The sequence below is a fragment of the Athene cunicularia genome, assembly GCF_003259725.1.
Source record: "Athene cunicularia isolate RWA chromosome 10 unlocalized genomic scaffold, athCun1 chr10_part1, whole genome shotgun sequence".
In the NCBI taxonomy this organism is placed as follows: domain Eukaryota; kingdom Metazoa; phylum Chordata; class Aves; order Strigiformes; family Strigidae; genus Athene; species Athene cunicularia.
The window spans coordinates 15,144,612-15,172,587 of NW_020799112.1; the positions used below are offsets into that span (position 1 = coordinate 15,144,612).

Sequence of the window (27,976 nt, forward strand, 5' to 3'; positions counted from 1 at the left end):
GTGGCTGATTCCTGGTCTAGGAGCAAAGCATGGTACTTATAGTTGCTAGCAAACCTTGCCTGTGTTCTGTTCCTTTGTGCTACTCCCAATTAGAGCAGCCTTCTATCTTCCAAGAGTTGAGTTAATGCCAGCTTCTTGCTGGAACCGTAGAGCTGACTGAGTTTAGCACTGATGGGTGACTAGGTCTCTCCATGAGGACAATTAATTTTGTTTCTATTAGGGAACCCTCATGCTTATGTCTAGGAAAAATGGCCTGTCAGTGACTGAATAAAATAGTTGTTTTCTCTTTGCTTTAGGAGATATCTTGCATCCTTTGTTCCCAAGAAGCCATCACTGGAGCAGAGTGGGGAAGTTGAAGATTTTCTCATGCCTTTCACTGCTTTAGGGGCCATAGGGTTAATTTAGCAGAGCATTCTTATCTCCAAACTGTAGCAACGTATGTTCTTGGCATAATGAATCAGATAAGTGGCATCAACAAAGACATTTAAGCAGATAGATAGAAAGATAAACATCTCTTTGTTCTGCCTCGTAAACAGTGCAATGCTCATCATATTTCAGGCTGACCGTAATTCAGTTTTGTGATTAAATATGCTGCGTGTTTTCCAGTGGTCCCTGTGTTCCTGGCAAACACTTCAAAGGGGACTGGAATACAAGGAGTGCTTCAGAAATGTCCACAGAAACATTGGCAGTCATGAGACTTATCTACTAGACTGAAACCCTGGTTTTAGAGTCTCTCCTTGTCTGGTAGCACAAATTCAGATTCCGTCAAAACTGGAGATTTCTTTGCTGTGTAATGCCCTTGGTAATTGAGATGCATCTTTAATCATTTGATACATTGGCTGTGCATCCATGTTAAATGATTTTGGCTAACTGCACAGATTATTCAGGCCAGGTATTCTGTGCTGAAGTGCTTAAACTTTCACTAGTTAGTAGCACTGCCCTGGAAGTCAGAAGTGGAGGGTCAGTTCTAGAAGTGTAGGAAACTAAGACACTGAGTATTCCCCTATCACCCCTCCCAGCCTCAGAAGGCAGAATTGAAACTCTTGCAAAGAAAATACTATGCTAGTAACAGGTTTGGAGAAGGTGGTGAAGACAGTGTTCCCCTGTTAGAGATGCCAGAATAAGATTAAGAAGGCAGACTGTTGCAGGAGAAGTCAGAGATCACTAGGATCTGGTCTAGTAGTTAGTTTATTGCGTTTTAATCAGTAAATGTAGGTATGTAAATTATTGAATAAATACAGATGAACTGGCGGTCAATACTATTTACAACACTTAATGTTAGTATGGGATACAAAGATTGTCATGTAAGCTTACTGTATGTACCTTAAATTCTACATGTATGCAAAAAATGTCACCAACCGATCAATGGCTGGTGTCAAGTAAGGGATCTCTCAGCCTCGAAGGCATCCCTACTCAAGGGGAGATTACTGCCATGCAACCAGCTGCTATGGGGGGAGAGGTCAATGGGTTCTGATGGATGCAGGTATTTATAGCATGAAGTGGTTGATTTGTAGTCAGATTTTCTGCTGTTAAAGTAGTTTTGGCTGCTTATCAGCCCAGTCTTCAACAAAACCATTTTTTGAGGGTTTCCTGCCAAGTTCTCACTGATATCCTACTGTGGGAGGCTTAACTTCAGTTAGGCTTTGCTGAGCATCTGCCCAGACCAAAGTTCAAACAGGAGGAGTAAACCCATCACACAAACCAAGCATGAATCAAAATAGGAATCACCATCCCTGGGCTCTTTTGAAAGCTCTGTGGGAGAACTTCCATTTCCACTGAACACTGGCCATATCCAGGGAGAAGGAAAGGGACTAACAAAAGAATTGGAGCAAAAGGGTCAAAAGACATAGGACATTTTGCCACTTACCACACAGATCAATGCGTACTCACACCAGGAGAGGTGGGTTCTTGCTGCCCACAAATCTGTGCAGTGCTGCTTGTATCTGTATGATTCATTTCTACCGTCTGTATTTGTGCCAAAATATAGATAGATACCCATGCAGGTGCATCCCTAGATGGAGTAACCAACAGACACAGACAGGTAGGGATGCCTCCTTTTTCCATTCTGCCTTCTGGAGATCTTGGCATACTTCCTCCTTCATTTATTCGCTACTACTGAAAAGACGGAAGAAAAAAATAAGAAAAACATTAACAGCACAGGAAAGCATAGGAGAATCAATGAAATCAGGCAGGAGAAAGAAAATGAATATTTTTTTTGCCCCTCCAGCAAGTAATTCTCATTGTTTCTGATCAAAGTGCTGAGGAAACTATAGTCCTGCCTCTTCCATCCCCTCTTCAGAACAGACTATCTCAGGTTCAGTTTTCAAAGCAATGCTTTTGATCTTAAAGGTGATAAGTACTATAGAAAACACGAGGGGAAACATAGTGAAGTTATTTTGCTCAGCTCCCTCTGTGCTTTACATCCAGTGACAAAACTGAGGCATGGGACAGTTTTGTGTTCTGGTCCCTATGGAGCTGGAGTCCAAACGTGGAAATCTGTCTCGTAAGATGTGAAGAAAACACCAGAAACACATTTTATGACAATTTTTTTTCTTTTATTATTATTTTTTTTAAAGTAAATTTCCCAAGAAGCTCTACCCACAGTGCTTTCCAGTATTTCCCTTGTCCTATTGACATTGACACAGAAAGCTTAGACTTCAAGCACTAAATACTAGGAGCTGTAAATCCCTAGATCTACTCCAATTTCATCTGCCTCTGAATAGTTCAGAGAAGCTCTGAGTCTGATCCAAATCTTCCCTACCTTACACTCCCTGACTCTCTTCTTCTTGTCATGTTTTATATACTTATTGACTTTTACAGAGCTTCCTGAGTAATTCTTCAAGGAAGATTGACTGATTTAAGGGGTTAGTCATCCTGCAGGTTAGTAAACATGACAGCTGGTTGAGGATTAACAGGAAATCATGAATAAAATCATTGGGATTGATAAGGGATTCTCAAGCAATTAAAGTTTTCTTCCAGAAAGTCAAATAGAAAAAAAGAAACAAAGTGAAGGTCAAATTGAGAAGGATGACCTTCTACATGCTGACAACCACTGATCCCCAAAATACAAGATGTACTGGCAGAGTTAGTGCGATGGTTAACAACCAGGGGATAAAGTGCTAGAGAGAACTGCAGGCCAAGGTGTAGGAGACTGGGTAGAGCTGTGTAGGGCTGGAACAGCTATGGGACCAGCAGGTCGGTGCAGAGGCATGCTAACAGGGCGGTGTGAAGATTCAGAGCAGGATTAAAATGAGTTGTCAAACTGGTCTGGGGGTGCTGTTTGTTGCCTGCCCTGTGGTGCCCATGGTAGAGAGAATTGCAGGACAGGACCGGGTAGCAGGACTATCCTTCAATTCCTTCTTCTGGTAAGATTTTGCTAATGTACTGCATACAGAGAGCAGACAGACAACTTCAGGTGTCTTCCCCTTTCCAGTGCCTCCATCTAATTCACCACTGGGTCTGAGGTTTGCTGCCTACTAGCTGTTTCCTGCTTTCTCCATGGCTTCCCTTATTACTGATTTTCTTCATGCAGCATCTTTCTGTTCTCACTCTTAACCTCTAGCTTCTTCTCCTGTCCTGTAGTTCCCCACTGATGGCTCTAACGTTCCAAGTGCGAGAGGTTCTGGCATTTTGTTTAATGAACTGGAAATGAATTGGAGCCTACTAGCTCTGGAGAACCCATACCAAGAGCCATCTGTTGTGAGCTGCAAATGCTGATTGGTATTCAGGGAGCTGAGCTCCAGTCTTACGTATGCTACCTGGCCCCTCAGTCAATTATTGAGCTCCTGACAGCTTCTAATGTGTGTCACAGCAAGGAATGTCAGAACAAGTCAGGAAAACACGTTTAGGCAGGGTTGGTTTGAAGGAAGGGAGCCTACAGTCTTCTATGTCTTCATGTTTGTCCTGTGGGGCAAGGCAAGAAAAGCAGTGGGTGAAGGGATGTGTTTTAGAACACTCAGCAGAATTTGTATTTTATCACAAGTTTTATAATCTTTCAGTCTGACATCCAGGAGCTACAAGATTAAGGGAATATTGCAGCTTTCCTTTTACATTTTCATAAAGCTTATTTAAATTTTTTTTTTCTTGCCCATGCAGTAAAGCCTTTAAACATTACCTGAATATGAGCTTTAAAGTCTCAGAGTCAGAAAGAACCAGAAAAGAAGTCCAAACTGCTGTTGCTCATATTGGTGTTCTGTTAATTCTTATATATTATGGGATTCCAGAATCGTTTGACTCATGGCTTTCATTGTAGAGGTATGTGTGGGAATACATTTAGAAGTTAAACATAATTTTGCTGACTGTGACAGGATTGTACAGCTACAAGGCTTCTGGATTTGTTGACCTGCTGTTGACTAATCTTACTGTTCTTTAGCTTTCCTCGCTCCTCAGAAGCTTTAGTTTCAGGAGCTCTCATGGTGCTGCAATTGGAATTAAGTTTATTAGCACCTGGAAGGAGATATGGGCTCTGCCTTTTCCCCACGGATTGGTTCATCTGGAGGGTTCGGGAGCAGCCATTTCCACTTAGATGGAGAGAGACTGATTTATTTTCTTCATGTACAATTCCAAGGATATGTTTAGCAAATATCCTAAATTGTAAAAAACATTTTTTTTTTTTGACCAAGACTATTAAGAAGAACCAGCAGGTATTAAAGTCCAAGTCTGAGCACTGAGTAGCCATGTTGTTATCAAACAGCATGAGTAGTGGAAAAAGTTTAATTCAGCCTTTTCATTTTCAGAGTCTAACAGCCGACGGGCAGTGAACAGAGGCTACCTGGGTGGATTGCTGAGACTCTATCAAGACTGGCATCACAATGATGTCTCCAACAACTACATTTATATTCGTAGGGGTCTCCTTCTCTGCCTAAAGCACATCACCAACATCCAGCTGGGCAGAGAGACTTTCCTTGGTTCCCGGGGTATGGAGATTCTCTTCACAAGTGTACAGGTAAATGGTGCTTTTGTGCTTAAGTGAAATTAATCAGTAGTTAGTGGTGGGTTCTACTTCGTAGTGCAGGAAATTCCATAGACTTATCCTGGATTTATGTAACATCAGTGAAAAAACTGATAATGTTAAAACAAAAAGTGTTGACTTTTTCACAGTTGAAATGTTTCAGTTTAAAATTAATCAGAATTAAAATTAATCAGAATCAGTTTAAAATTAATCAGAAAGCTGAAATGTTTCAGTTTAAAATTAATTGTAATTCCTACTAAGCCTCATGGGAACTGTAGTTCAGGCTTTTTGATACTTTTTTTCTCCTCCCCCATGGATCCTGCTGTCTGCTTGGACTTCCTCTCCCAAAGAACAGTGCAGTGTCTCCAAAGAAGAGTTACTGAGGTGTTTCATGAGATGTTTCCTTTCAGGTATCCAGATAGATAATTCCACCCAATCAGACTTTTACACAAAAAAAGTGTTGACTTATTCAGGCTTCTGCTAATGAGAAACATCCATCAACTGTTTTTCAGGAGGCCCAGTTTTAATCTTGTGAATCACTAATGTGGGTTCATCAGGAAAGATAAGATGGTCCTGAGGATAGGATCCCTCTAAGGTGTAGAAAGGGCAGGTACAGAACAGTAACAGCTTCCTCCGAGTTTCTCAGCAACATGCTTCCTTAACCTTCTTTGGAGAAGTCACTTACGGAGAAACCTTCAGTTCTTGACCCACGTAATTCTACAAGGAGTGTTTCCATCATCATTCTACCACCATCACAGACAGTATGAGAAATCTGTCCCCTTTTCCAGAAAATCCATTGGTTTATGATCCAGTGTATTTGCTTCTTCACCTTTCTCACTGCTGTCATTAACAATTCTCCTGTGACTGAAAGATATTTCTTACTATTAGTAGATGATAGATTGGTAGTTTTTTCACTTGATTTTCCTCATGAGTAATTGACCACTTTTTCAGGTGGGATGGGATGGCCAGGACCAGCAGATCTTTCAAGGGAGTATGGCCTCTGTTAATGAGAAAGTCCCTGGTCTGCAGAAACTTGAATAGCAACAGCTGCTTGAGGGTAGATGTCAGCTTGTTCCCTCTCAACAGCCTTCTACAGCCCATGTCGCTTTCTGAGCTAACATCTCCTGATAGCTCAGCCTGGGAGCAACCCATGGAATGTGCAAACAGGGGGGTCACCTTGGGTGAACAAACAGGAATGACATACTAAGACTCCAGTGAACATTGATAGCGCTAATCCTTCCAGAGGTTAGAAGTGGAGAGGAAATGACTTCGGGCTTCAGGACCCTCTAGTTTGCTTTGCTTCTACTGTGTAGTACTGGGGAGATCTTGAAAGGGGAATTACTAAGGTTAATAAATTCAAAGTTCGACATTTCCTCGCTATTTCTTTGGAATGTTGGCAGTCTTACAGTGTCTCTCCAATACATGAAGTGTCAGGAGGAGTCTGGAAGCTCTAGACGCTCTCTCACTCATGCTATTCCCTCTTCTGACCTAAGGTAGAGGCTGCTGCTGCTATTAAAATCTTCATAATCTTCATGGTAGACAGAAAATGGGAAATCTACTCTCCTGAGAGGAACTGCAGGCTGTAGTAAGAGAGGAGGAGATAGGGCAAGACAGACAACTCCTGCTTGGGAAAGCAATGGCTCTTTGTGTTTAGACAGCATTTCAGCGCCTTTAGGAATTTGCTGGCTGTGGTGATTAGCCTTGGCCGAACTCTGAGCAGCTAATGAGATTTTAAAGATGTTAAGATCTGGCTAGAAAAGTTCTACTGAAACTTTTTAATCTATTGAAATTGAAACAGTTTTGCCAAGATGGGTTTGTTTTAACAACCTTATTTACAAGGCTGGTTTTCAATTGAAACCTCTCCAGCTGCTTATTGTATGGGCTGATGGGCAGCTCAAATATCTGAGCTTTGAATAGCCTTTAAGCCTATGTCTTTCCAGAAAGAGCCATAGTTCAGACTGTCTCCTTACATAGGAGAAAGGGCTGTTATTTTATTTGAGGAGAATTTAAAGATACTTTAGGAGAATTTAGAGATATTTTGAGTTCCGATCCTACCTGGAATGACAAATAATTTTAGATTACAAAGTAATTTGTGAAAAGGAAGCACTTTCTGCTCCCATTTCTTTTTCCAAGTTCCACTTAAGACTTTCATGGCAGTTAAATGGTATGTTCGCATTAGGAACTGGATGGCTTTGTCTGCAGACAGAGTGCTGCCTACTCTAAGACAAGAAAACAAGTTTGTACCAGCTTTAGGAGAGACTGCTGCATGGAGCATTATTTTCCTATTTTATTGTTTATCCCTCTGATTTCTTAAGCTTGTCTGGTTTCTCTTCAGACTTTCTGTACGAGGGTCTACTCTAGGATAATATTATCCTACACTCCACTCTATATTTCCAAGTAGTAGCATCTATTAGCATCATTACCTTTTGCCTTACTGTGACACTGAAATCTCCTTTAATGTATACATCACATGTATCATAATATCTGGTCTGTTCCAGATTCAGTAGAGAAAATATTGAGTGTGTAGGCTAAAAAGCAGATCCCTTGAATTCAGATTAGCTTTATATGAGCTAAGGATTCACACTCTTCCCGCATTCACAATATTCTACCACAAAATAACTGTGATAGTTTGCACACATATAAAGCAGTCCTCTGTCTATTCCTGAGGTGTCAGTAAAAAAGGCTTTTCCAATACAGTGACGCAACATTTTGCAGTTGTCTAAACTGTGTTATCTTGGGATCTGAGAGCACTTTATGAACAGTAATGAAAACAGTCTCACAAATTCACTGTAAGCTATCTGAAGGCTTGTTTGCACTTGTAAGCTAATTTGCTGTAAAGGGGAAAAAAAAAAAACTTTCAAATAGCATAATTGAATAACTCCATGTATGGAAGTTCACTGTCTGGATGAACATGCATTGTTCTTGACTGTCTTAGCAGTGAATTAAGATGGTTGGCCCAAGGCAGGCATTTATACAGTCCTGTGTTCACTGTTCTAGTAAAAACAGAACAATTTTAGTAAACCATAGTAAGATTGTTCAAGATTGTTATTCTGTTCCCACATGTAGACAAACTTCCCTTAGCTTTCCTTTAATAACCAGCAAACAAAGGCAACCACACACCATGTGAAAAAAGTGAATATATTGAAACACTGGAAATAGAAATCTGTTCTCCTTGGCGTTTGCTCTAACCACAATAAAAATTTCCTTGGAGATGCTTTCAAAATTGTCTTTTCTCTCCCCCTTGTTCCTAGCAGCCAGAGATCTAGAAATACATATTAAGATTGTTGTAGTGAGTCTTGTAAGCATGTCAGCTTTAGATGATTTTTCTAGTCTCCCTACAGGAATTCTGGTTAATCCCACTGAATCTTATAATGCCCTTCAATCATACATGAAAAAACAGAATAAAATCCTGTGCAACCAAAAAAACCCCAATATAGCTATTTTCCTGTTCCTAATTGTAATACTTTGCTACATTCTTTGGCTATTTTCCTGGTTCTGATGAATACATCTTTTGTCCAGCCCAAATCCTAAGTATGGGCTGTCAGTCAGTGGCAAAAAGTATCTATTCTGCCTTCCAGGCTGTTCCATTTTATCTGTGATGAAGGGATGCAAAAGTATTAAATGGCATTAGAATGTAATTGTAATATTCCTCTTTTGCCTTATAGCACATTCATCCTGCTTATTTGACTTGCATTCCTTTTCTGATGAGCTAAGTCTTAGGCCCAAGCAACTGAAGGCAACATGCTGGTAGTCACAGTACAACTTGTGAACTTTGGCAGGATACTACATTGATTACTCAGTCTCTCCGATAGAGGCTGTCGTATAGATGCACTGTTCTTGGGGAAGCCCGAAGGCTTTGTTTTCTGAGCATTGCACCTATTGGTTTTATGCAAATTCACCTTTGTGCCGTAGCTGTAATTTACTTATCCAAACCTCCTGTCTCTGTTATATTGAAGACACAAAATAGAATCATAGAATGGTTTGGGTTGGAAGGAACCTTAAAGATAATCTTGTTCCAACCCCCCTGCCCTGGGCAGGGACACCTTCCACTAGCCCAGGTTGCCCAAAGCCCCGTCCAACCTGGCCTTGAACCCTGCCAGGGAGGGGGCAGCCACAGCTTCTCTGGGCAACCTGGGCCAGTGTCCCACCACCCTCACAGTAAAGAATTTCTTCTTTAGATCTAATCTAAATCTACCCTCTCTCAGTTTAAAACCATTACCCCTCATCCTATCTCTACACCCCCTGATAACAGTCCCTCCTCCCCTTTCCTGTAGCCCCTTTAAGCACTGAGAGGCCGCTATAAGCTCTCCCCGGAGCCTTCTCTTCTCCAGACTGAACACCCCCAACTCTCTCAGCCTGTCCTTACAGGGGAGGGGCTCCAGCCCCCTGAGCATCATTGTGACCTCCTCTGGACCCACTTGAGCAGGTCCATGTCTTTCTGGGGGCCTTAGAGCTGGACACAGTACTCCAGGTGAGGTCTTATGTGAGCCAAGTAGAGGGGGAGAATCCCCTCCCTCAGCCTGCTGGCCACACGTCTCTTGATGCAGCCCAGGATACGGTTACTGGTTTATATTCAGTTTTCCATCTACTAATACCCCCAAGTCCTTCTCCACAGGGCTGCTCTCATTCCATTACCTGCCCAGCCTGTATTTGTGCTTGGGATTATCCCAACCCAGGCAACAGGACCTTGCACTTGGCCATGTTGAAATTCATGAATTTTGCACAGGCCCACCTCTCCAGCCTGTCCATGTCCCTCTGGATGGCCCATCCCTTCCCTCCACTACACTGACCACCACACACAGCTTGGTGTCACTGGAAAACCTGCTAAGTGTGCACTCAATCCCACTGTCCGTGTTACCAACAAAGATGTTAAACAGTGCCAGTTTCAACACTGACCCCTGAGGAACAGCACCTATCATTGGTCTCCCCTTGGACATTGAGCCATCGACCGCAACTCTTTGAGTGCAACCATCCAGCCAGTTCCTTATCCACTGAGTGGTCCGCTCTGTCAAATACAATTGAGAGACAAGGATGTTGTGCAGGACAGTGTCAAATACTTTGCATGAGTCCAGATAGATAATGTCAGACATACACCTACTGTAATCTCCCGGGGGTATTTGCTTTTAGTTCTGTGCATGTGTGTGTTCTCTTTGCCATGAAAGACCAAGGAGTTCACTTGTATAGCACGCTAATAAAAATACAAAAATAATCTATGTCTTTAAAGTTTATCTGGGCTCTCATAGCTCTTTACACTTCTGTTTCCTACTCTAGATTATAAGAGTAGAAAATGGGGGATAATGCAGGAATTCAATATTTTATGACTAGGTAATATATAGCGATATTTCAGACTAACTATTGGGCCTAAGGCTTAACCATATAGAATAGAGTACAGCAAGAATGCTCTCTTTGAGTATACTTTGTGTACCCTGAGTACAGTGAAATGATGATGTTAACTGTGCTAGCTTACCTCTGATAGTTTTGACATGATAGCTCTGGGTATAGTTGTGGTGAAGACACAGAAGCACAGATTTTGGCATGTGTTGGCAGCCAAAACACATACATGGACTCCCTGCAGGATTTTTTTAACCTGTATTAAAAAACACATCTCTTCAGTGCTACTGGTACCTGTGTTAGCAAAGATATTTTAGCTTATGCTATTATTATACCTTCTTTTAATATATCCTGACTATATCTTAGAGCAGAGCTAGGGGATCTGTGTCTTCTAAATGACATGCACCGGTGGAAGTCCCATGAGGTCCATGCTAGCCTGTATTTCTGTAAGAAATGGACTGCAAGAACTTGAGGCATATTTTCAGGCATATTTCTTTAATGGTAGAAGAGACAAGGGGAAAAAAGAAAAGAAGAGGTGAGGAAAAAAGCCATAAATATGAAGCAGGACAACTGTAAGAGACAAATCTTAACATTGTTCTTTGGATCCTAGGACTGCTTATCTTGCAAAAATCTGGATCCTATCATAACCACTGTGACTCAGATTCTGAGAAAGTGCTACCCCAAGGAGCCTCTGCCTCTGGCATCAGTAAGAAGTTCCTATTCCTTCCCTCTTCCTAGGAATGCCAAGGCTGAACCTCCATGTGAGGGGTCTGAAGGTAAATGGCTGAAGGGTGAGTTCAGTGAGGGGACAAGGACCATGATATGAGAATAAAATGTGGTCTCTGGGGAAGGGAGTCTTGGCAGCCTAGTGCTGAGGTTTAGGGTAAAAATTAATCTGATGGCCTACAGTGTCACTCAGTAGAGATGAAACTACTCCCAGGTTTTCTCAAATCTTGTTTGGAGAATAAATGAGAGAAGATTAAAAGGAGCAAGGAAAAGGGGGAAAAAAATCTTCCTATTATCCAAAAAATAATGGAGCAGAGTGGGAATGGCGGAGGGTGGTAATGCCATTGCTCCACAAGAACAGATGGAGAGACAATTGTGCCTGTGCATGACTAGGGGGTGGGGGGGTGGGGGGTGTGTGTAACACTGCCCTGCAGCTTTTTCAGTGAAGAACTGCATGAAATATTATTTTATTTCCTTTCTAAAATAAAAGCATATAGCAGTCACACTGCATGAGTAAATGATGTGAGCGCTTGCTGAAAAGCAGAACTTAAGCACAGTCAGGATAGCCACTCCACAGAAAAGGAGAAATGGCAGACTCCGTGATACACACAATTTCTCTGTGCTTTCAGTTTCATATGGAAGATGCTCAAATACTGTAATGATGATAGCAGTAAAACACACTAATCTATATAATATGGATTAAGAGCATCCTGCAATATCATTGCAGCCAAGCAGAAAATCTCTGTATTGCTTTGTAATACGAGTTGGACCTATATCATGGTGACATTTGTCATGGTTTTGAAAGGCACTACTCCAGTCCAAGAGAACAAAGCTTTAAAAAGTGGGACATTTAGTGCCAAATTCTTTCATACTAGTTTAAAAAATGGGATCTGCTTTAATAAGGGTTGTGTGGGTTGTAGCTTGAAGGAGTGTGGCACACACAGAAGAGATTGCACATATTTCTGTGGAGGGACCGAGAGAGATATTGGGTTAAACACCTTTGCCTCCACCTCTTTTCTACTTCTTCAGGTGACTATGAAAGTGATGGAGAGGAAGAGGATGAAAAAGACCTGGATAATGAAGATGTGGAGAGTAAGGAGGAAGTAGGTACATGAGCCATAGTTTCCTTAATCATCCATATACTGGAAAGTAAAACTTTTCATTGTCCATTTTGAAATCCTGATAAGCTAAGCAGAGAATGTAGATGTGGATGTGGTCCCACATAAATACACTACATGAATAATAGAAGGATACTTGAAAGAACAAAAAGAGAAAGCACTGATTTTTCTGAAATTTATCTTACTAAATGCTATGCTTGTCACCCAGGATGATGAGGGTTTGGTGGCTTCTTTGTTCCTGTAGAGAGCCTGACCAGTGACTACTAGAACCACATGCACAGTCAGGGATAAATGATGGATGTTTGATTCTTCCAGGTGTAGAGCAGAAATGGCACTTAGTAGGTGAAAAATAGTTATCGCCTAGGAAAGACTAACCCTCGTTTTCTTCCCATATCAGCATATTTGGGCTCTGCACTTACCCTAAGAAGATGACTAGTTCTAAACCATAGCTGGGGCATTTGAACCTATATTTCTTTATTTGCTGCTGCACGCAGACAAATAATAAAATTAATTATTCAGTACTTTTCTGACTTCTCCCTTTGCACTTTCCCTGTCATGACCTAATGCAAAAAAAAAAAAAAAATCCCTACCACCTGAGAATGAGGGTGCAAACATTTTTTAATGAAAATACATACAAGCACATACGCAAATGTGAAGTAGTGAATGCTGCTAATAATTCTTATGCACATAAAGCAGTTTGGGAAGGCAAATTAAAGAAATGAAGTTGCAAATACAGCCTAATTAGATACGATTGAGATTTCTGTGGAAGGGCGTTTTCATTACTTGCCCTGTCTTTTTCTCCTCAAGAATTAAACTGACGTCACCCAACAAAAAAGGAAGTTAATAAAAAAACCCCACATTAACTCAGTGTCCTAACTTGCCCCTGTCTGGCTGGTTTTATCTGAATATAACAGCTCATCAAGATGGTCATTAGGAATACACTTCACAGTGAATTCATCTCCTCCTTTAATTAGTTATTCATTCAGAAACAGATTCTATATGCCTCTGAACTATTTCATTATTCATAAGGATTTACCAAGTAGATGTGAGCAGGTTGGTTGGTTTGTGGGTTTTTTTTTTTGCCTAAGTGCTTGCTCTGAATATGAGTTTTAAGTACTATTTGTTTGGTCTGCTGGTCATATATCTCCCATGACAAATCTTTCTAAAGGGAAAGCAAGCAGGGAATCAATAATGAACTTTCAGTTTACCCTTTTTGTATGAGATAGCATTTGCACAGTGTTTCCTGGTATTGATGTGATTTACAAACATTTTCACAGCTACATAACTTATATCTATGCATACTAGTGATACCAACCAAGCAGAAGTTTGTGTCTACATTTCCATCAGTAACTGTTTGGACAGTTCTATGAAAATCAAAATCATCCCATCAACCATGTAACCTCCTCAACCCAAATCTTCAGCAAATTTGAAGCTGCTTATGCATCATTATGCTGTTATTGGCAAATCCTTTTAAAGTGACCTTATACTCTGTGCAGCTCTTCATTGCCTTTTCAGCTAGGCCCAAACAGCAGTTGAAACTCTGCTTTGCGATACAGGTGTGCTCAGGGTTTTAAATGCCATGGGCACCTTTATATTCTGGCAATTTTTTGTTTTGATAACAGCTTCAGAAATGAGTCTGTGTATCAGGAGCAAATCACTTTACTGGCATTTGGTGGGGCATACTTACTAATGATGATGAATTCTTTGAAGAATGTTGTAGTGTAATGCCCAGTCAACAATGCCATGTCTTCATTCCACCCTCTTGCCCTATCTTTTCCTGGCTTCTTATGCAATGACTGAATGCTTGACACAGTTCTGTTTTGGTTTTCATATCTGATATGGAGGAGGCTGCACATCAATGCACAGTTTCTTTTGACTGTGAAAGTTTCAGTTCTTATCCCTGATTTGCTGATGGTTGAGATCTAAAAAGCTTTTTTTCATATAAAAATAATGAGAAAACTGGAGAGTATAGAAGAGGGATTGGGCAAGAGTTTCACAGATTTTTATAAAGAGTATTGAGAGATAAAAATAAAATATAAGTAATTGGTGCCTGCAAGTTCAATAATACAGACGTGGGCCTTTCAGTTTGATTGGTAGACACTCAGAGAAACCATGTGGTTGTCTAAATCAAAGGTAGAAGTGTCAAGCTTTCTAATTTTGCTGGTAGCCTGTGAGGACAATTTTGACTTTGATATACTTTGAGAATTTTCGTGCTACCTATACATTTATTTGATGATTGTCTCTTTGAATTAGAATATTACCAAATACATCTTAAGGACCTGTGCCTACTGGTTTATGCAACATAATTAAGAGAATGGATGATATGCTCAGAAATAACTAGTAGTTATTGCTGTCTCTTTTTTTGAAACCACCCAAGCTGAGCTGCTTATAAAAAGGTTCAAGTTTCAGTCTTGATGCTTTTTTGAAAACATCTTTTCATCGTATCTCTACTTAGGTATTCAAATACCAAAATATCAAATCCCTCTTTTTCATGATGTAGTTTTTTCTCTTGTGCATCTATTTTCCATTCCATAAAATGTCTTTAACAGCCTTCATAAGTATGGGAAGAACAGTTATAGGACTCATTAAATGAGTATGATGTCATTAGAAATCAAGGGTATTATGCAGAATATTACTTTAACCTTATCTTGTGGGGCATGTTTAATATACATGTTTTTCTAATTCTGCTTTTGTAGGATTATGACTTGGAGACAGATGTGAACAAATTGAGGTCAAGACCAGTGCTCGACCGACCAGAGGAAGAGCTTAGACAGTATGAATCAATGTGTCCAGAACTTTCCCATAATTTTCAGGTACTATCACAGTGTGGCTTCCTTTATTTGTGAATATCCAAGAGTTAAAGAAATACTCAAAAGGGAGTACTGATGAGATAACTGCAAAAGGAAATCTAGATGTCTTATAGGACTGGAAAAACAAAGATTAAGACTTTCTGCTATAGTTTATTAGTGTGTATCAAGAGTGATAGAAAAGGATTGATGTTTGGTGCACATTTGGCTGGGTGTGGATTACCTAAGCACCACTAAATCAATTGCCACATGAGAAATCTGTCAGGTAATATTTTGTATCTTTGCTAGCAATTTTGATGGCAAATGTCAAGATCAGAATGAGATGTGGAAAATAAAATATTGCCAACTAGTGTTTTGAAGGAAGTGATGGAGCAGATGGCCCTGCTCCTGAGTGAAATGCACAGTTCAAATCATTGTTCTACTGCAGTTTAGGACAAGAAATGGAGTATTGCACTCATCACAAGCCTTGGAATTTAGAAGAGCTGAAAACTGTGATTCAAATACAAATCTAGAAAGGACCACTGGCTTAATATAGCTCCTGTACACACAATGCTACATTTATTATAAGTAGCCAAATGGGATTAAGTTATACTCTTGCATGAAGGCAGAGGTGGAGTTTTGCATGACAGATTGGCCTCCTTTAACCTGCTGTAACATTTATATTTTTTAAAAAATGCCTTGCAAATTATCTTCCCTAGTTTGTTAGAACAATCAGTTTTGGTTGGAGATGACTCACCCAGATGACTCAATTTGATCCTTTTAGTTTCTGGGGACAACTGTTGAAACAGCTTTGTGGATAGAGAAATTCTGGCAGGTGGTCCATGGGCTGACTTTACTCTAGCTATCTTATTGGATGAGTGGTTTGGGGAGATCTGTAAATATTTTCTCTTTCTTCCTTGAAAGGTTTCCTCTGGAAGGAGGCACAATCTGTCTTTGGTCTCTTTTAATTTCTTCTGCTTTTTAAATTTAAAGGAGCTTGAATCGGAGTCTGAGGAAGAGAAGACCTTGGAGGACAGGGCTGAGAGTCTTCCCTCTACTCCCTCTCATTTCATTCCAAGTACTACTTCTGTGAAGCCTCCGAACTACAGATGGAGAAACCAAAGTGTCACAGAGACGGGACCAGATCCAGGGGAAAAGGATTTCAAAATCCCACTGCAGAGCTGGACAAAGAAGGAGAAGTGCAGATGGGACCAGACTGATGTAAAGAGAGACATCGCAGAAGCAGCCCAAGACGCACCCTCCTGTGAGGAAGAAGATCCAGCCAGCAGTCATGTGCTTGCTTTGCGTCCTCTCCCAAAAGATGCTGCTTGGTGCAAAAAAATGTTTTGCTCTGAGTGTGAGGACTCAATCAATCCTAATGCTGGAGGGAGGCTGGAGAGCTCATACACACTGACAAATCTTCTGGAGAAACACCAAGAGGATATCCCATTCCACAGCCCTCGCTTCTACGTAGCCAGGGCCAAATGTGTTAAGTCCATAGCAGACTACAAAGACTTGGCATTCCCTGATTTCTGGGGTCACCAGCCACCACCTTACAGCAAGCCCATGTTGGAACGCAAGCATGGGGTTCAAAGGTGATTGTGCTTTATAATGTAATTACCACACCGAGAGCTCTCAGGCTCAAAACTGGTTTATCTAGGTTCTGACTATAACATCTCTGAATGTCTTAGGAAGTTACAGAATAAACTTTGGGCTATCCGGTGATTTGCCACAAAGCCAAACAGCAGGATGATCTAATTTGTGTTTTCCTCCCGAGGAAAGGAAAATGGTACCTAGCTGGATTACGAGCAGGATTAGGAATCAGCAAACCCATTACGTGTCTCTGACATGGACTTTCTGTGTGTCAGTGGATGATTTGTGAACTGTCTGTGTGTTGCTTTCTTTGTCTTGTAGATCTGGTGGTGGTAGGTGGTAGTAGCAGCCCCGGAGTGAGATGAGATTTTTATGTTTCTGAGAATCCATAAAGCCTCCCCTATCTCATATTTAGAATTGCTATTGATTAATTATTGATAAACATATTGATATGCCTATGTACCTGATGGGTCTCTAAGCTAGTAAAAGCTCCGACGTGGATTTTCTAGTGGCTTTTCCTTAAAGTAAGCAGACCAAGACCCAGCATGAGCTGTGAATCTGTGACCTTATTCGAACACAAATGAGAACGTGTTCATTTTAGAGACAGAGAAGACTCTGTGTCTTTTCAGGATACGTTTTTGCCTTCAGTCTTGCTCTTCATGCACCACCTTTAGTGCCTGCAACACTGGGTCCCATCTGGCTCTCTGAGGAAAAATCCTTTCTGTCCTCCCAGAGCTGTGTGTCTGTGTCAGGTCGTTCTTGGGAATCTCCCTGTCTACCCTTCTGCTGCTGTGTCCCTTCTCACTGTGCCTCTCACTCCCTGCCGGCTCCATGGGGTGCTCCAGAATCTTCTCCTCCTTCCCTAGCATGTGCGTCTGCTGCTGGGAAGTCTGTCATGAGCCAGAGAGCAGCAGTGGGGACAGGGTAAGTAAGCTGGTTGCCCTCCCTGCTGCCCAGCCTGCTAGAAGAAGGCAGCATGGATGGCATGCAACCCACAGAAGGAATTAAAACCAGATCTCTCTGGCACACTGCTAGAATCTGCTGTTTTTCTCATGTTATTTCAGGTGTTCAGATGAGGGGAAAGCTGTATTTTGAAGCTGTGCTGGGAGAGGAAGCTTTTCTTATAACTACCATTTTGTCTGTTCCATGTGTGGCTGTGTGCAATGACTTTACACTTCTTTTTAGTGGTAAAGGGAATTATTAGCCGATACCAAAGAGGCTGGATTCTACGCTAAACTTTAAAGCTGATCAACGCTAATCAAATGGCATTTGTGAAGACCACTAATTGCTGATCTCAAGAGAGATAATGATTCTTTCTGAAGCAAATATAAAAGCTAAAAATCTTATTTAGAAGCAAAATCACTCTACTGTCTTCTCCTTGCACTGTTGCTCTAAAAGCTTTGCTTTTATGACTATAACAACATGTGTAACCATACAGCTAAAATGGGAATAATCATATCATGCTTCAGGGCATAACATGATTGCTGCAAAGGTCAGGAATAAAATCTGGTATTCCACATTTGATCATCTTTAGGGATCAGAGAAATTCTGTTTAATAATGATTAGAAATTAGCTTGATTTAGAGTAAAGATTCACTATGAGACAGACTAGTAGGTTTATAAGTTATGGCAGATATTTCCTCACAGGGCAAGGCTGGCCCATTTGTGATACTGACATTGGCTGGGAAGAACTGGGGATAAATAAAACTTGATGAAATATTGTAGAGAATAAAAATTTTACTGAATCAGTCATTTAACCCAAAAGGCAACTTGTAACAGCAATGGAGTGGGAGTTTCTCATGGTAAAAAAAACAACCAACCAAAAACATATAGAAATTAAATTTACCTGGAATTAGCACATAGAAGTCTTCTTTCTTACCAGTCTTTCAAAAGAATTTCCTAAGCCTCTTCATAGTTTTTCTACAAGGTTACCCTATGTCAAGATTTCTTTCAGTGTCATTACAATTTGCTTGCTTTTTTTTCCTAGGGACAAAGTACTAGATGATGTTCGCCGCTTAATCCGGCCGGGTGATGTGATAGGCAGAACTGTTTTTGATTTAGATGAGCCCAGGTGGGTAACTTTTATATTGAGTACTGTAACCAGGGGCACTGTCAGTCCTGGGTTAGGTAGCAACCTCAGTTTACTAGTTCAGCACTGATAAAGGTACAGAAGAAATCACCTAGGAGGTAAAAGCCCAACAGGAAAAATATGCAGGAGGAGTAGATTCCTTGTACATGGCTCTGGGGAAAGGATTTATTGTGGAAGTCACTGGAGCAAGAGAGTCTCAAAACCTTTTAGACAGAACAAGATAATCTGTACATCAAAGAGACTGTTGATGTCCCTGGATACATCTGCATTACATGTAGTGATTTGGAACAGCAGCGTGCAGGCTGACGCTGGGAATTGTACCTATGAATCCAGATGCAGTCTCTCCACACCCTGCAGCAGTATTTCCCATTGGGAGTGCGCTTCAGTGTCTGCACAGCCGGTGTCACAGGCTGCAGACATACCCTGAGAAGTGTGGCACTTATAAAAGGCTTCTGAACACCATGCATCCAGCCTTGTGAATTGTCTTAAGCTATGGCCATCAACTGTGATCTTTGAGAAGATGTAGCACAAGGCAGTTGAGAGGGTACCAAATATGAAGAAATTGCATTCAGAGGAAGGATGAGTCTCTCAGAGAACATTCTTTAGAGGATAAAAATGGTGAAGAACAGTTTGAGGTTGGAGAAAGTTCTGATGTTGTTCAAGATGAATTAAAGGGTTTCTAAGCTTTAGGAGAATGAAATTATATAGATGAAGTAAGAGTAAAGGTATAGTAATTGTATAAAGCTGTCTTGTACAAATAATAAACTAATGGCAATAACTCAGTGGGCAAAGTAACTGGAAGAAAGGAAGTAAATATCAACTGGGGCAAAAGGGAGTATTGAGAAAGGAAAAGAAGATGCGATTTAGAATCACTAAGCAAGAGTAGAGAATAATGCTGCACTGGATCGGAAGATTACAGATTTTCTCACCTCTTGCTACTTCTCAGGGTCTTTCTTATAAAAAAAACCCCATAAAAACCTATTTTAGCATACAAAAAGTGCTGAGGAGACCTCATCTTTGAAGCAACCTGCTATAGGTATCCTTGCTTTGATTTATTGCAGTTGCTCAAGCCCAGGTGCTCCAGGCTGTCTGACATTCTTCTCCAAGTTTGAATCAGGAAACCTTCGCAAAGCCATCCAAGTGCGTGAGTAAGTAAATCTGCAAGCGGTTGGGTCCCAGCCTGCCTTTCTGCTGTCACCGCAGTGTGAAATGGTGGGGATCTCCTGGGGTTAGAAAGGGTCGGCCAGGGAAGCAGGTTACATGACTCAAAGCTTATCATGCCTTCCAATACCTAGATGTTGTGTAACAGGAGTGACAAGACAGAGCTCATAATATTTTGGCATGACTAACATAGTGTGAGTATTTAATGGTGTGTGGTGGGCACCACTAATTTGATGGTGTGCTTTGACTCTCACAGGATATTAATGAATTTGATTGTATATTCTGCTGTCCTCACTCAGCAGGTTCAGTGGCAGACTGGTGGCGTGTTCATGGCCACACCATTTTTTCTGGTCTTCCTTTACAGGTTTGAATATGACTTAATTATGAATGCGGATGTGAACAGCAACCAGCATCACCAGTGGTTCTACTTTGAAGTCCGTGACATGAAATTAGCAGTTCCCTATCGCTTCAACATTATCAACTGTGAGAAGTTCAATAGCCAATTTAATTATGGTATGAGTCTTTGGGGAATTGGGGTAGTCTTCTGTTCACAAAAACTTTTTTTTTTTTTTAATGCCATAAAGGTTTTGAACTTTCCATGTCTATAAGGGAGGCTCTAAATTTAATCTTGTCTGCCCTGAAATCCACTGAAAGGGTTACTTCAGACTTGTCAAAGGACCTTTCTCTGTCCTCAGGAGAACTGAGGAGGAAGCTGAATATTGAGACCTGGGAGAGGATTTGTGGGGGAGAAAAGTCATTGTTCTGAGACCAGAACTGGGGAAGAACGGCACTAGGCTTGGGAGAGGGGAGAAAAGACAATCTGCTGGAATTGAATGAGCAACATAGGATTGGAAAGATTCTTCTAAGATTTAAATAAATGTAGATAATCCTTGAACAAATATTCATGACTCTTTGGGCTTATCCAGAAAGACATCTCTGCCTTCAGATCTGCTGAGACTTCTGCTGATGTTAATGATTAAAAAAATTGCTGTTCCTTTCTGTCTTTGAGCTCCTGTCATAGTCTGTGGTTCAGGAGGAAGGCGGTATTGCTCAGAAATAGGCAGGGCAAATCCCAGCTTTCAGTACCCATTTTAGAAGAGAAATAATTTCTTCTGCATGGAGACTGTGGGTTGAATTCTTAGCTGGCATAGGCTGTTTTTTTTTATTTGTTTCCATGGAGCTGTGTTAATTTACACCAGCTCAAGACCTGACTCAGAATGTTTAATAAGCCCCTAATATCAGACTTTGCATTCCTCTGAAGCCCTGTGGATACAGCCTTCGACATCACCAGGAGAACTCTCTCAGGATCACTGTACCTAAAACAAATAGCTCTAGGATCTGGAATAACTTGTCACTTGTATTTGTGAAACTGGCTGGATGAGTGGCATAATGAATTATAAGGCATTTGCTCTTTAACCCTAAGGGCTGGAGTTCAAGTATTCATATAGATCTCAAATGAAAATGAATTTTTTTTTTTTTTGTCATCTTATTCTGCTTCCCTGAATTATCAAACAATTCAGTGTGGTGTGTCTGGTAGCAGCTTAAAATTGAAGCATGTTGAGGTCTAAATGTAAACCCCAGTACAACCTCTGATACAGCCACCAGTAGCTTCCCAGCTAGAGAACCGTTAGAATTCGCTATTATAATAATTATAATAATTGACTGTTAAAATTGGCTATTATTGGTGGAAGATTGCTTGTTATCTGCTAGTTTGGCCATTGCCGGCATTAATAATTTCATTTTGTGCACCTGAAATTGTACATGACTCACATGTTCAAGTGTGCAATGAAAAATACATTTGGAAGAAAAATGTGAAAATACCATCCTGTGTAAGGAGTGGGGCTAAGCCACGGCTTGCTTTTGTACGGCTTGTACGTAGGATTGGCTGTTAAAGCAGTTCTTCTGTGGGTTACTTCTGCTGCTCTGAGAGGGCAGTGAAGCTCTAGCTTATCTGGCTTGGCTGAACGAGGCTCACTACCCCTTCCAGCACATGCATAATATTTACACAGCCTGTTGGTAGGAGATGATGTTTATTCATTACATTCCCTCTGCACTGTCCTGGGCTAATGCCCACGATATAATGCTGAAAGCTTCCATTTGTGATGTAGTGCCAAAGTGCCATGGGTGGCAATACTTTACAGCTCTTGGTTGTTGATCTGGTTTGATTTTTCCCTTCCCTCCCTTTTGATCTTGGTAAGATGGCACTGTCTAACTTTGAAATTAGCAAAAAGGATATTTAATGAAGTAGCTGTGACCAGCAGCAGAGCAAGTCAGGAGGTGCAGCCTCTACCTCTCTCCTTCCCCCTTTTCCACTAACTTAGGTGTACCGTGGGGAGTAATGGGGTTTTGTCAGAACCCTGAGTTGTGTTTGTTTTCTAAAACTGAATGTTTCCGTAGGGAAAGTGGAAAGTAAAACCTCATATTTTAGAGGGTTTTTTTAAATTAAAATGAGATGGCAGAGCAGTATCCACCATCACTGAGGCAGTTTGGTGGGTGTGTCCCTTGGACTCACAAAGGGCAGGAGCTGGAGTCTGGGATGCGAGAGCACTGTAGAGACTGAGCCTCATGTCCCTTGTCTGGTGAACTGGGCTTCTGGGCAGGCCTGTGTCTCTTGATACTCACTGTGGCCCACGTCCTGGAACCAAACACACAATTCCCTTTTGTAAGTGGCTTCCTGTGCTGGTTCAGGAAGCAGTAGTATAGAGGTTACTCCTAGCTGTAGGCTGGTTAGTGCTACGTCACACCCCAGCCAAAGGTGAACTGGACAGGCGTTTCTGCTGGCACACTTGCCACCTCTTAAAGCACTGGGGGGTTTAACAGAGAAACCCAAAGGAAGAAGGGAAACGGAATAGCTCCTTATTGAAATATGTCATCAGTATCAATGATTTTCAAGCATCGCCTCCTCCCAGCACAAGAACAGCCAAAAGAAGGCCCAGGGGACAACTTCTCAACATGCATAAATACTTGATAGCGTGTTTTTCCCTTTCTTAAATACACTTGCACAGAAGTGCCACCAGCATTGTTGCTGGGCTCAGCTGTGGCTGCACTGGTTCCACTGGAGCTGGCTGGCACCACCCTGGGGCAGAGGCCACCCCTGCAGCCCCCAGCCCCTTGGCAGAGCCACCCTGTGCGGAGAGCTTTGCTGGTGAGGGCAGGATCCTTGCAGTAACTGTAAAAGAGCACGCAGGTGTGGAGAGCAAAGGAATTTGATACAAAAACTGCCTCAGATGGGCTGGCTTTGTGAAGCTGCGAGTAATGCATATGCAGCTCAGATCAGAGAAAGCCTCATACCTCAGGGCATCAATTTTGGAGGTCAGGAAGAAGTCATCTGCTATGATACGCTACAAAGTTGGATGCTATTGTTATCAGCATTTATGACACAGGTATTAGGTCTAATGGCAAGTTTAAAACGTTCTAGCTTTGCTTGTTACTTTCTGAATGTATGGTACTGGATGCTCTGCAGATCTCCACTGCTGTGGTAGGATTAAGGTTTCAATGAGTTCAGCCAAGCATAAAATATTGGACTAACCAAATTACTGATCTTATTGATACCTTGATTCTTATTCCTTTCTTTCCCTTCCTCTGTTTGTAAACAGAGCAGCTTGAAGACCTTCTTTGCAAAGGCCAGTTGGATAATCTGTTTTTTTTTTAATGAAGTCCATTCAGCTCATTTCTTCTGAAGGTGCTTTTTGTACAGACACAGCTATATCAGAACAAAGCATGGGGCTTTGGGAAATGTATTTCCTTTGCATAAACTATCTGCAGAGATAGCATAGAGAAAATAACGATGCTTCTTGTTTAGCGTTTCCCCCCCCCATCCCTGTCTTTTCCAGCCAGGGAAGTCACGTCACTTGAAACTGTTTTGTTTTATGCAGGCATGCAGCTGGTCATGTATTCAGTGAAGGAAGCTCTCCAGGGCAGGCCTCGCTGGCTTCGGGCAGGCCATGATATCTGCTACTACAAGTAAGTGCATTTTTGGTGAATAATTTGCAGCTTCCTTTCCCCTGTGTTCCTCTCCTGTTATAACTGTATTGATGTTGTTAACCTTTGACCACCAGTGGCACCTGTTTCAAATGTCTCTAAATTGCTGCTAGCTCAATGCGTTACACGCTTCCACCTTCAGAAAACAGCTACAAGTGAGATCTCTGTTTTAGATGCCTGGGGAGAGACAGGACACGTGTGGAATACGTGTGGAATTCACTTGCCTGGGAGAAAAGAGGAGGAAAGGGAATGGGGAGTGCTCAAACCTTGCTGATGCAGCCAGGAATACAAGGAAGCTTAACCCACAAAGGTAGTCGAATTGGCTTTTTTTCCAGGAATTGGCTTTTTGTCCAGGAAGAAATGAGCTGGATGGGATAATTATTTTCATTCTGCATAAACTGACTTTCATAAGAGATGTAGGAGCTGAGGAGATAAAGAAAGGGTTAGCATGTACATAGGAGTGTTTGGGGGGTGGAGATGGTGTATATACACCTGCATAAATATAAATGTAGAAATCAACATATGGAAACGCACATTTATTTGTTTGTTTGTGAATCTATCTCTATACGTTAGTATCTTCACAAGCTTCCCTTAACTGCAGAGCTGGAACTCAAATCCTAGAAGGCAAACTGCTCCGTGGGCTGTGCTTCTTGGCACTGTCTAAACCTTGTCCTGATAGCAGACACAGTGGGGATGAGCCCTACTTGCTGTCCTATGGGAACTTTTGTCTTACTACTGGGGCCAGGCAGCAGTGGTGTAAAGGAGTTTGGACAAGCTTAGTGCTGATGCTTACGCAAGTTTCCTGTTTCAGGCTGTTTCTGGAGTGTGTCAGAGCCTCAGAAGAGAAATGCTAGATCAGTCTCATCTTTAACATGTATCTGAGCTGGAGTTTGACTCATGTGAGAAACTCACTCATTTCCACGCAGAAAATTGATCCTCAATTCATTCTTGTTATTATAGTCAAAGGAGACAAGTCTAGAGTTTGGGCTTTCAATAGGTTGAACAAACCCGGTTTTATTTTCTCAAGGCTTGAAAAATGTTCTCCAAAACATTTATTTTTTTTAAAGATGACAGTTGAAAGGGTTTTCAGGACTAAGATAGCTGGTGTATGTTTTGGATTAGAAAATCTGTGCAGAGTTGAAGGCTGTGGGGGACAGAATAGAACAAGTGGGAAAATTACAGGTGTGAGTAAATGTATTTGGCTGAGTGCCTGTGAGCGGGATGTTGGGGAACGATGTAGCCTGGGGTGGTGCAAGCAGGAAGAGGAGCCCTGGGCTGGAAAAAAGAGGTTCTGTGCTGAGGATGAACTGGTAGAGCATCATGGGTGAAGTTCGCATACTTTTAATCAAATACTGCAGCATTTGGTGTTAATTTTTTCATCCTGGACTTACCTGTCATGACCTGAAAGCTGGGGCTGAGAATGCCTGAGTGACAAGTTTTCCTTTTTTTTTTTTTTTTTTTTCTTCTTCTAATTATATTTTCCATCATGATTCCTAGTCACAAATTGCATCACCAAAATGCCTCAGTGTCCCGGGACTTAATGGGTACTGCATTGGGCAATATATAACCAAACCAACAGTCTGGTCCTTGCCCCTAAGACTGCAGTTGGGGCACAGGGCATGGGCTACCCAGTGACTGCAGATAGTCAGGGAAATACAAGAAAACAGAGAGGTGTTAACACAATTAACAATAATGATAATTGTCTGGCACGGTAAGTAGCACTCTTGGAACAGAGCTGAACTTCTCTGATGTTCTAAATGATACTCATTCCTTCATGAACTGATGAGCCTGATTTTAGAAACTGCTGTGTAATAATGGGCTTTCTCTTAGTAAGAAATTTGTGTTGCGGTTCATAATTTTGCTGTTAAGTTCGGAGGTGGTTACATTCACAAGTGGATTTGATGAGACAATAAACCCAAACAATGACAGTGGGCTGCCTTCCAGAAGTAGCAGAGCCTCAGACTTGTGTTGACAAAAAAAAAAAAAAAAAATCCAAGTCATCCCAAATCTCTGTTGAAATCTCCTTTCTTTCTTTTATTTGGGAGCAGGGGGTAGGGCAGGGAGACAGGGTTTGCTGAAGGCTCAGATTATCCTCTCTCAACCTGGCATCCTGTCTGTAGCAATTTAAGTAGCTATTTTTTTTTGTTCCAAGTACTTTTCACTAACCTTTATTCACCTAACCTTTTCTATCTCAAGAGCTAACGCACTGTGGTGCAGTGGCTTACCTTTGCACGCCCATAACCTCTGGCTTCTGTGAGTACAGACTTCTGGTTGGGCAGACTTACGTGCTGATTACCACAGCAGTGTCTTCTCATGTCATTAACAAGGCACTTATTGTGAATAATGAAACATCAGATTACTTTTGAGATTAAGCTATGAGTGTACAATTAAGCTTGTAATCAGATTCCTGTTCAGAATATGTGAGAGAATTGAGTTTTATTGATTTGGAATATTCTGTGTTTTCTAACTACATTGCATTATATGTCGACATATTCATCTAGGATAATGATTTGTTGTCTGTCTCATTTATTGTTTATTCTAGCTTTACACATTTTTTTTGTATACATAAGAATGTGCACACACACACACACATATATGCACTTTCACCTCTACTGAAACTCTAATCTTTTTATTTCAGTGATTATAAAAGAGATTCCCAGTCATGAGAAGTTATAGTTGTGAAGGAATGTGAAGAAAGTATGTTTGGGGTTGCTCAGACTTTGGCTCAGAATAGGAGGAGATGGGACTGCCATAGTGATATCATGCTTCCTATGTTTTAGGGAAAGAGCTCACTTCACTTCCATTCATCCTGGTCACAGGTATCCTGGGGTGGCACATTTTGAAGGGAACCTCATCTAATTACTTTTACCAGGAGTTATTCATAAATACGGGAAAGAGTGATATACTTACAAAAATAAAGAGGAACTCAGAGATGCCTTTAATTGCTTTTGCAGCAGGGCTTTTATTGAGAGCAACCTCTGAGCTGAAGGACAGTGGGAGGAAAGGCACATTCACAAGATGTCCAGGTGATGCACGTTGGCTGAGCTTTGCTGACATTCATCTTCACTGAAGTTGGGATCGTTCAGTCATGAAGATGAATGTTGTGGCACAGCTCTGTCATCATGTACCTTTCCCATATGTCTCATGAGAATTTTTATGTTACAGAGAATATTAGTGGTGCTCTTGTCAAAAGGAAGCTGAGTGACACTTCTGCTCTATTTTATTGCCTCTCCATGAAGTGACAGGATACACCCGTGAAAAACAGAGTTGCAGTTACTATAAGATCATCTAATTCGCTTGCTGTCTTGGCAGCTTTTATGTGCTGAATAATATTCCTTTCTGGCAAATTATTTAAGGAACAATGGCAGCATGCTGAATTGGTGACAATGTGCTTGTGCCTTTAGTTTCATGGCTCATTCTAAGCATATTATCTAACCTCTAGCTTTTCCAGACAATAGTCCATTCACAGACAGTAATGAGGTACATGGAATGTTTTGTTCTCAGATCACCAGTAAAGACTTGACTGCTTGGTGATCATAGCGGTGTCAGAACTAGGTCTTCTCTTTTTCTCTTCAGAGTCTTTATAATCACATTAGATGAAATCATCATCGTAGCATTAGCAGGCCACCTCTCAGTTCTAATGATATCTAGAAGAGAGGGCTGAGACATCAGTCTCAGTTGGAGAGCACCTGACCTTTACAATATGACTGAATGCCTTAATAGCAAGATGGCTGTGGGATTTTCTGCTTCGACTGGGATTCTGCCTGAAATCTTGACAATAAAGATGCTTTAACATGGATTTGGCCCTTGAAAATGAAGCCGTGTTGTACATTTTCCAGTTTCCAACATGGCTGACTGAAATGGAAGTTGTGTTGTGCATTTTCCAGTTTCCAGCGTGGCAAACCCCCAAATAACAGCCATGCTTCATAAATTGTTAAATGCTGTTTTTTAATGGTATGAACCACGGTGTTACTAAAGCATATTGCACTTAGCAGCCACACTTGGAGGTGTAGGAAGGTCAGGGCATGTAGAACAAGGACACCAGATACCAGGTGGTAGAAGGATTTTGGACAAAGGGAACGCATCAGCAGATTAGATGTGATAAATAGTTTGCTTTCCATTTGGACTCTGTTTTGAAATGGCCTAGAAATCCAGGATACTGATATTTTCTTTGGCCATTTTCGTCTAAGCTGATACAATGCCATATCCCATCACCTACCAGTGCTTTTTACTACACTAAA

At 41.3% G+C, this 27,976-nt stretch overlaps 1 protein-coding gene across 1 annotated transcript in view; it reads left to right on the plus strand.

Annotated features, from left to right (window-relative positions):
• The window catches only part of AGBL1 (ATP/GTP binding protein like 1), a 289,236-nt gene that overhangs the window by 53,527 nt on the left and 207,733 nt on the right, over positions 1 to 27,976 (plus strand). Inside the window, exons 7-15 of the mRNA XM_026856071.1 lie at positions 4,737 to 4,945; positions 10,893 to 11,073; positions 12,038 to 12,111; positions 14,823 to 14,939; positions 15,906 to 16,507; positions 18,492 to 18,575; positions 19,655 to 19,741; positions 20,119 to 20,267; positions 23,630 to 23,717. Of these exons, the coding sequence (XP_026711872.1) occupies positions 4,737 to 4,945; positions 10,893 to 11,073; positions 12,038 to 12,111; positions 14,823 to 14,939; positions 15,906 to 16,507; positions 18,492 to 18,575; positions 19,655 to 19,741; positions 20,119 to 20,267; positions 23,630 to 23,717 (1,591 nt within the window). The remainder of the gene's footprint in view (positions 1 to 4,736; positions 4,946 to 10,892; positions 11,074 to 12,037; positions 12,112 to 14,822; positions 14,940 to 15,905; positions 16,508 to 18,491; positions 18,576 to 19,654; positions 19,742 to 20,118; positions 20,268 to 23,629; positions 23,718 to 27,976) is intronic.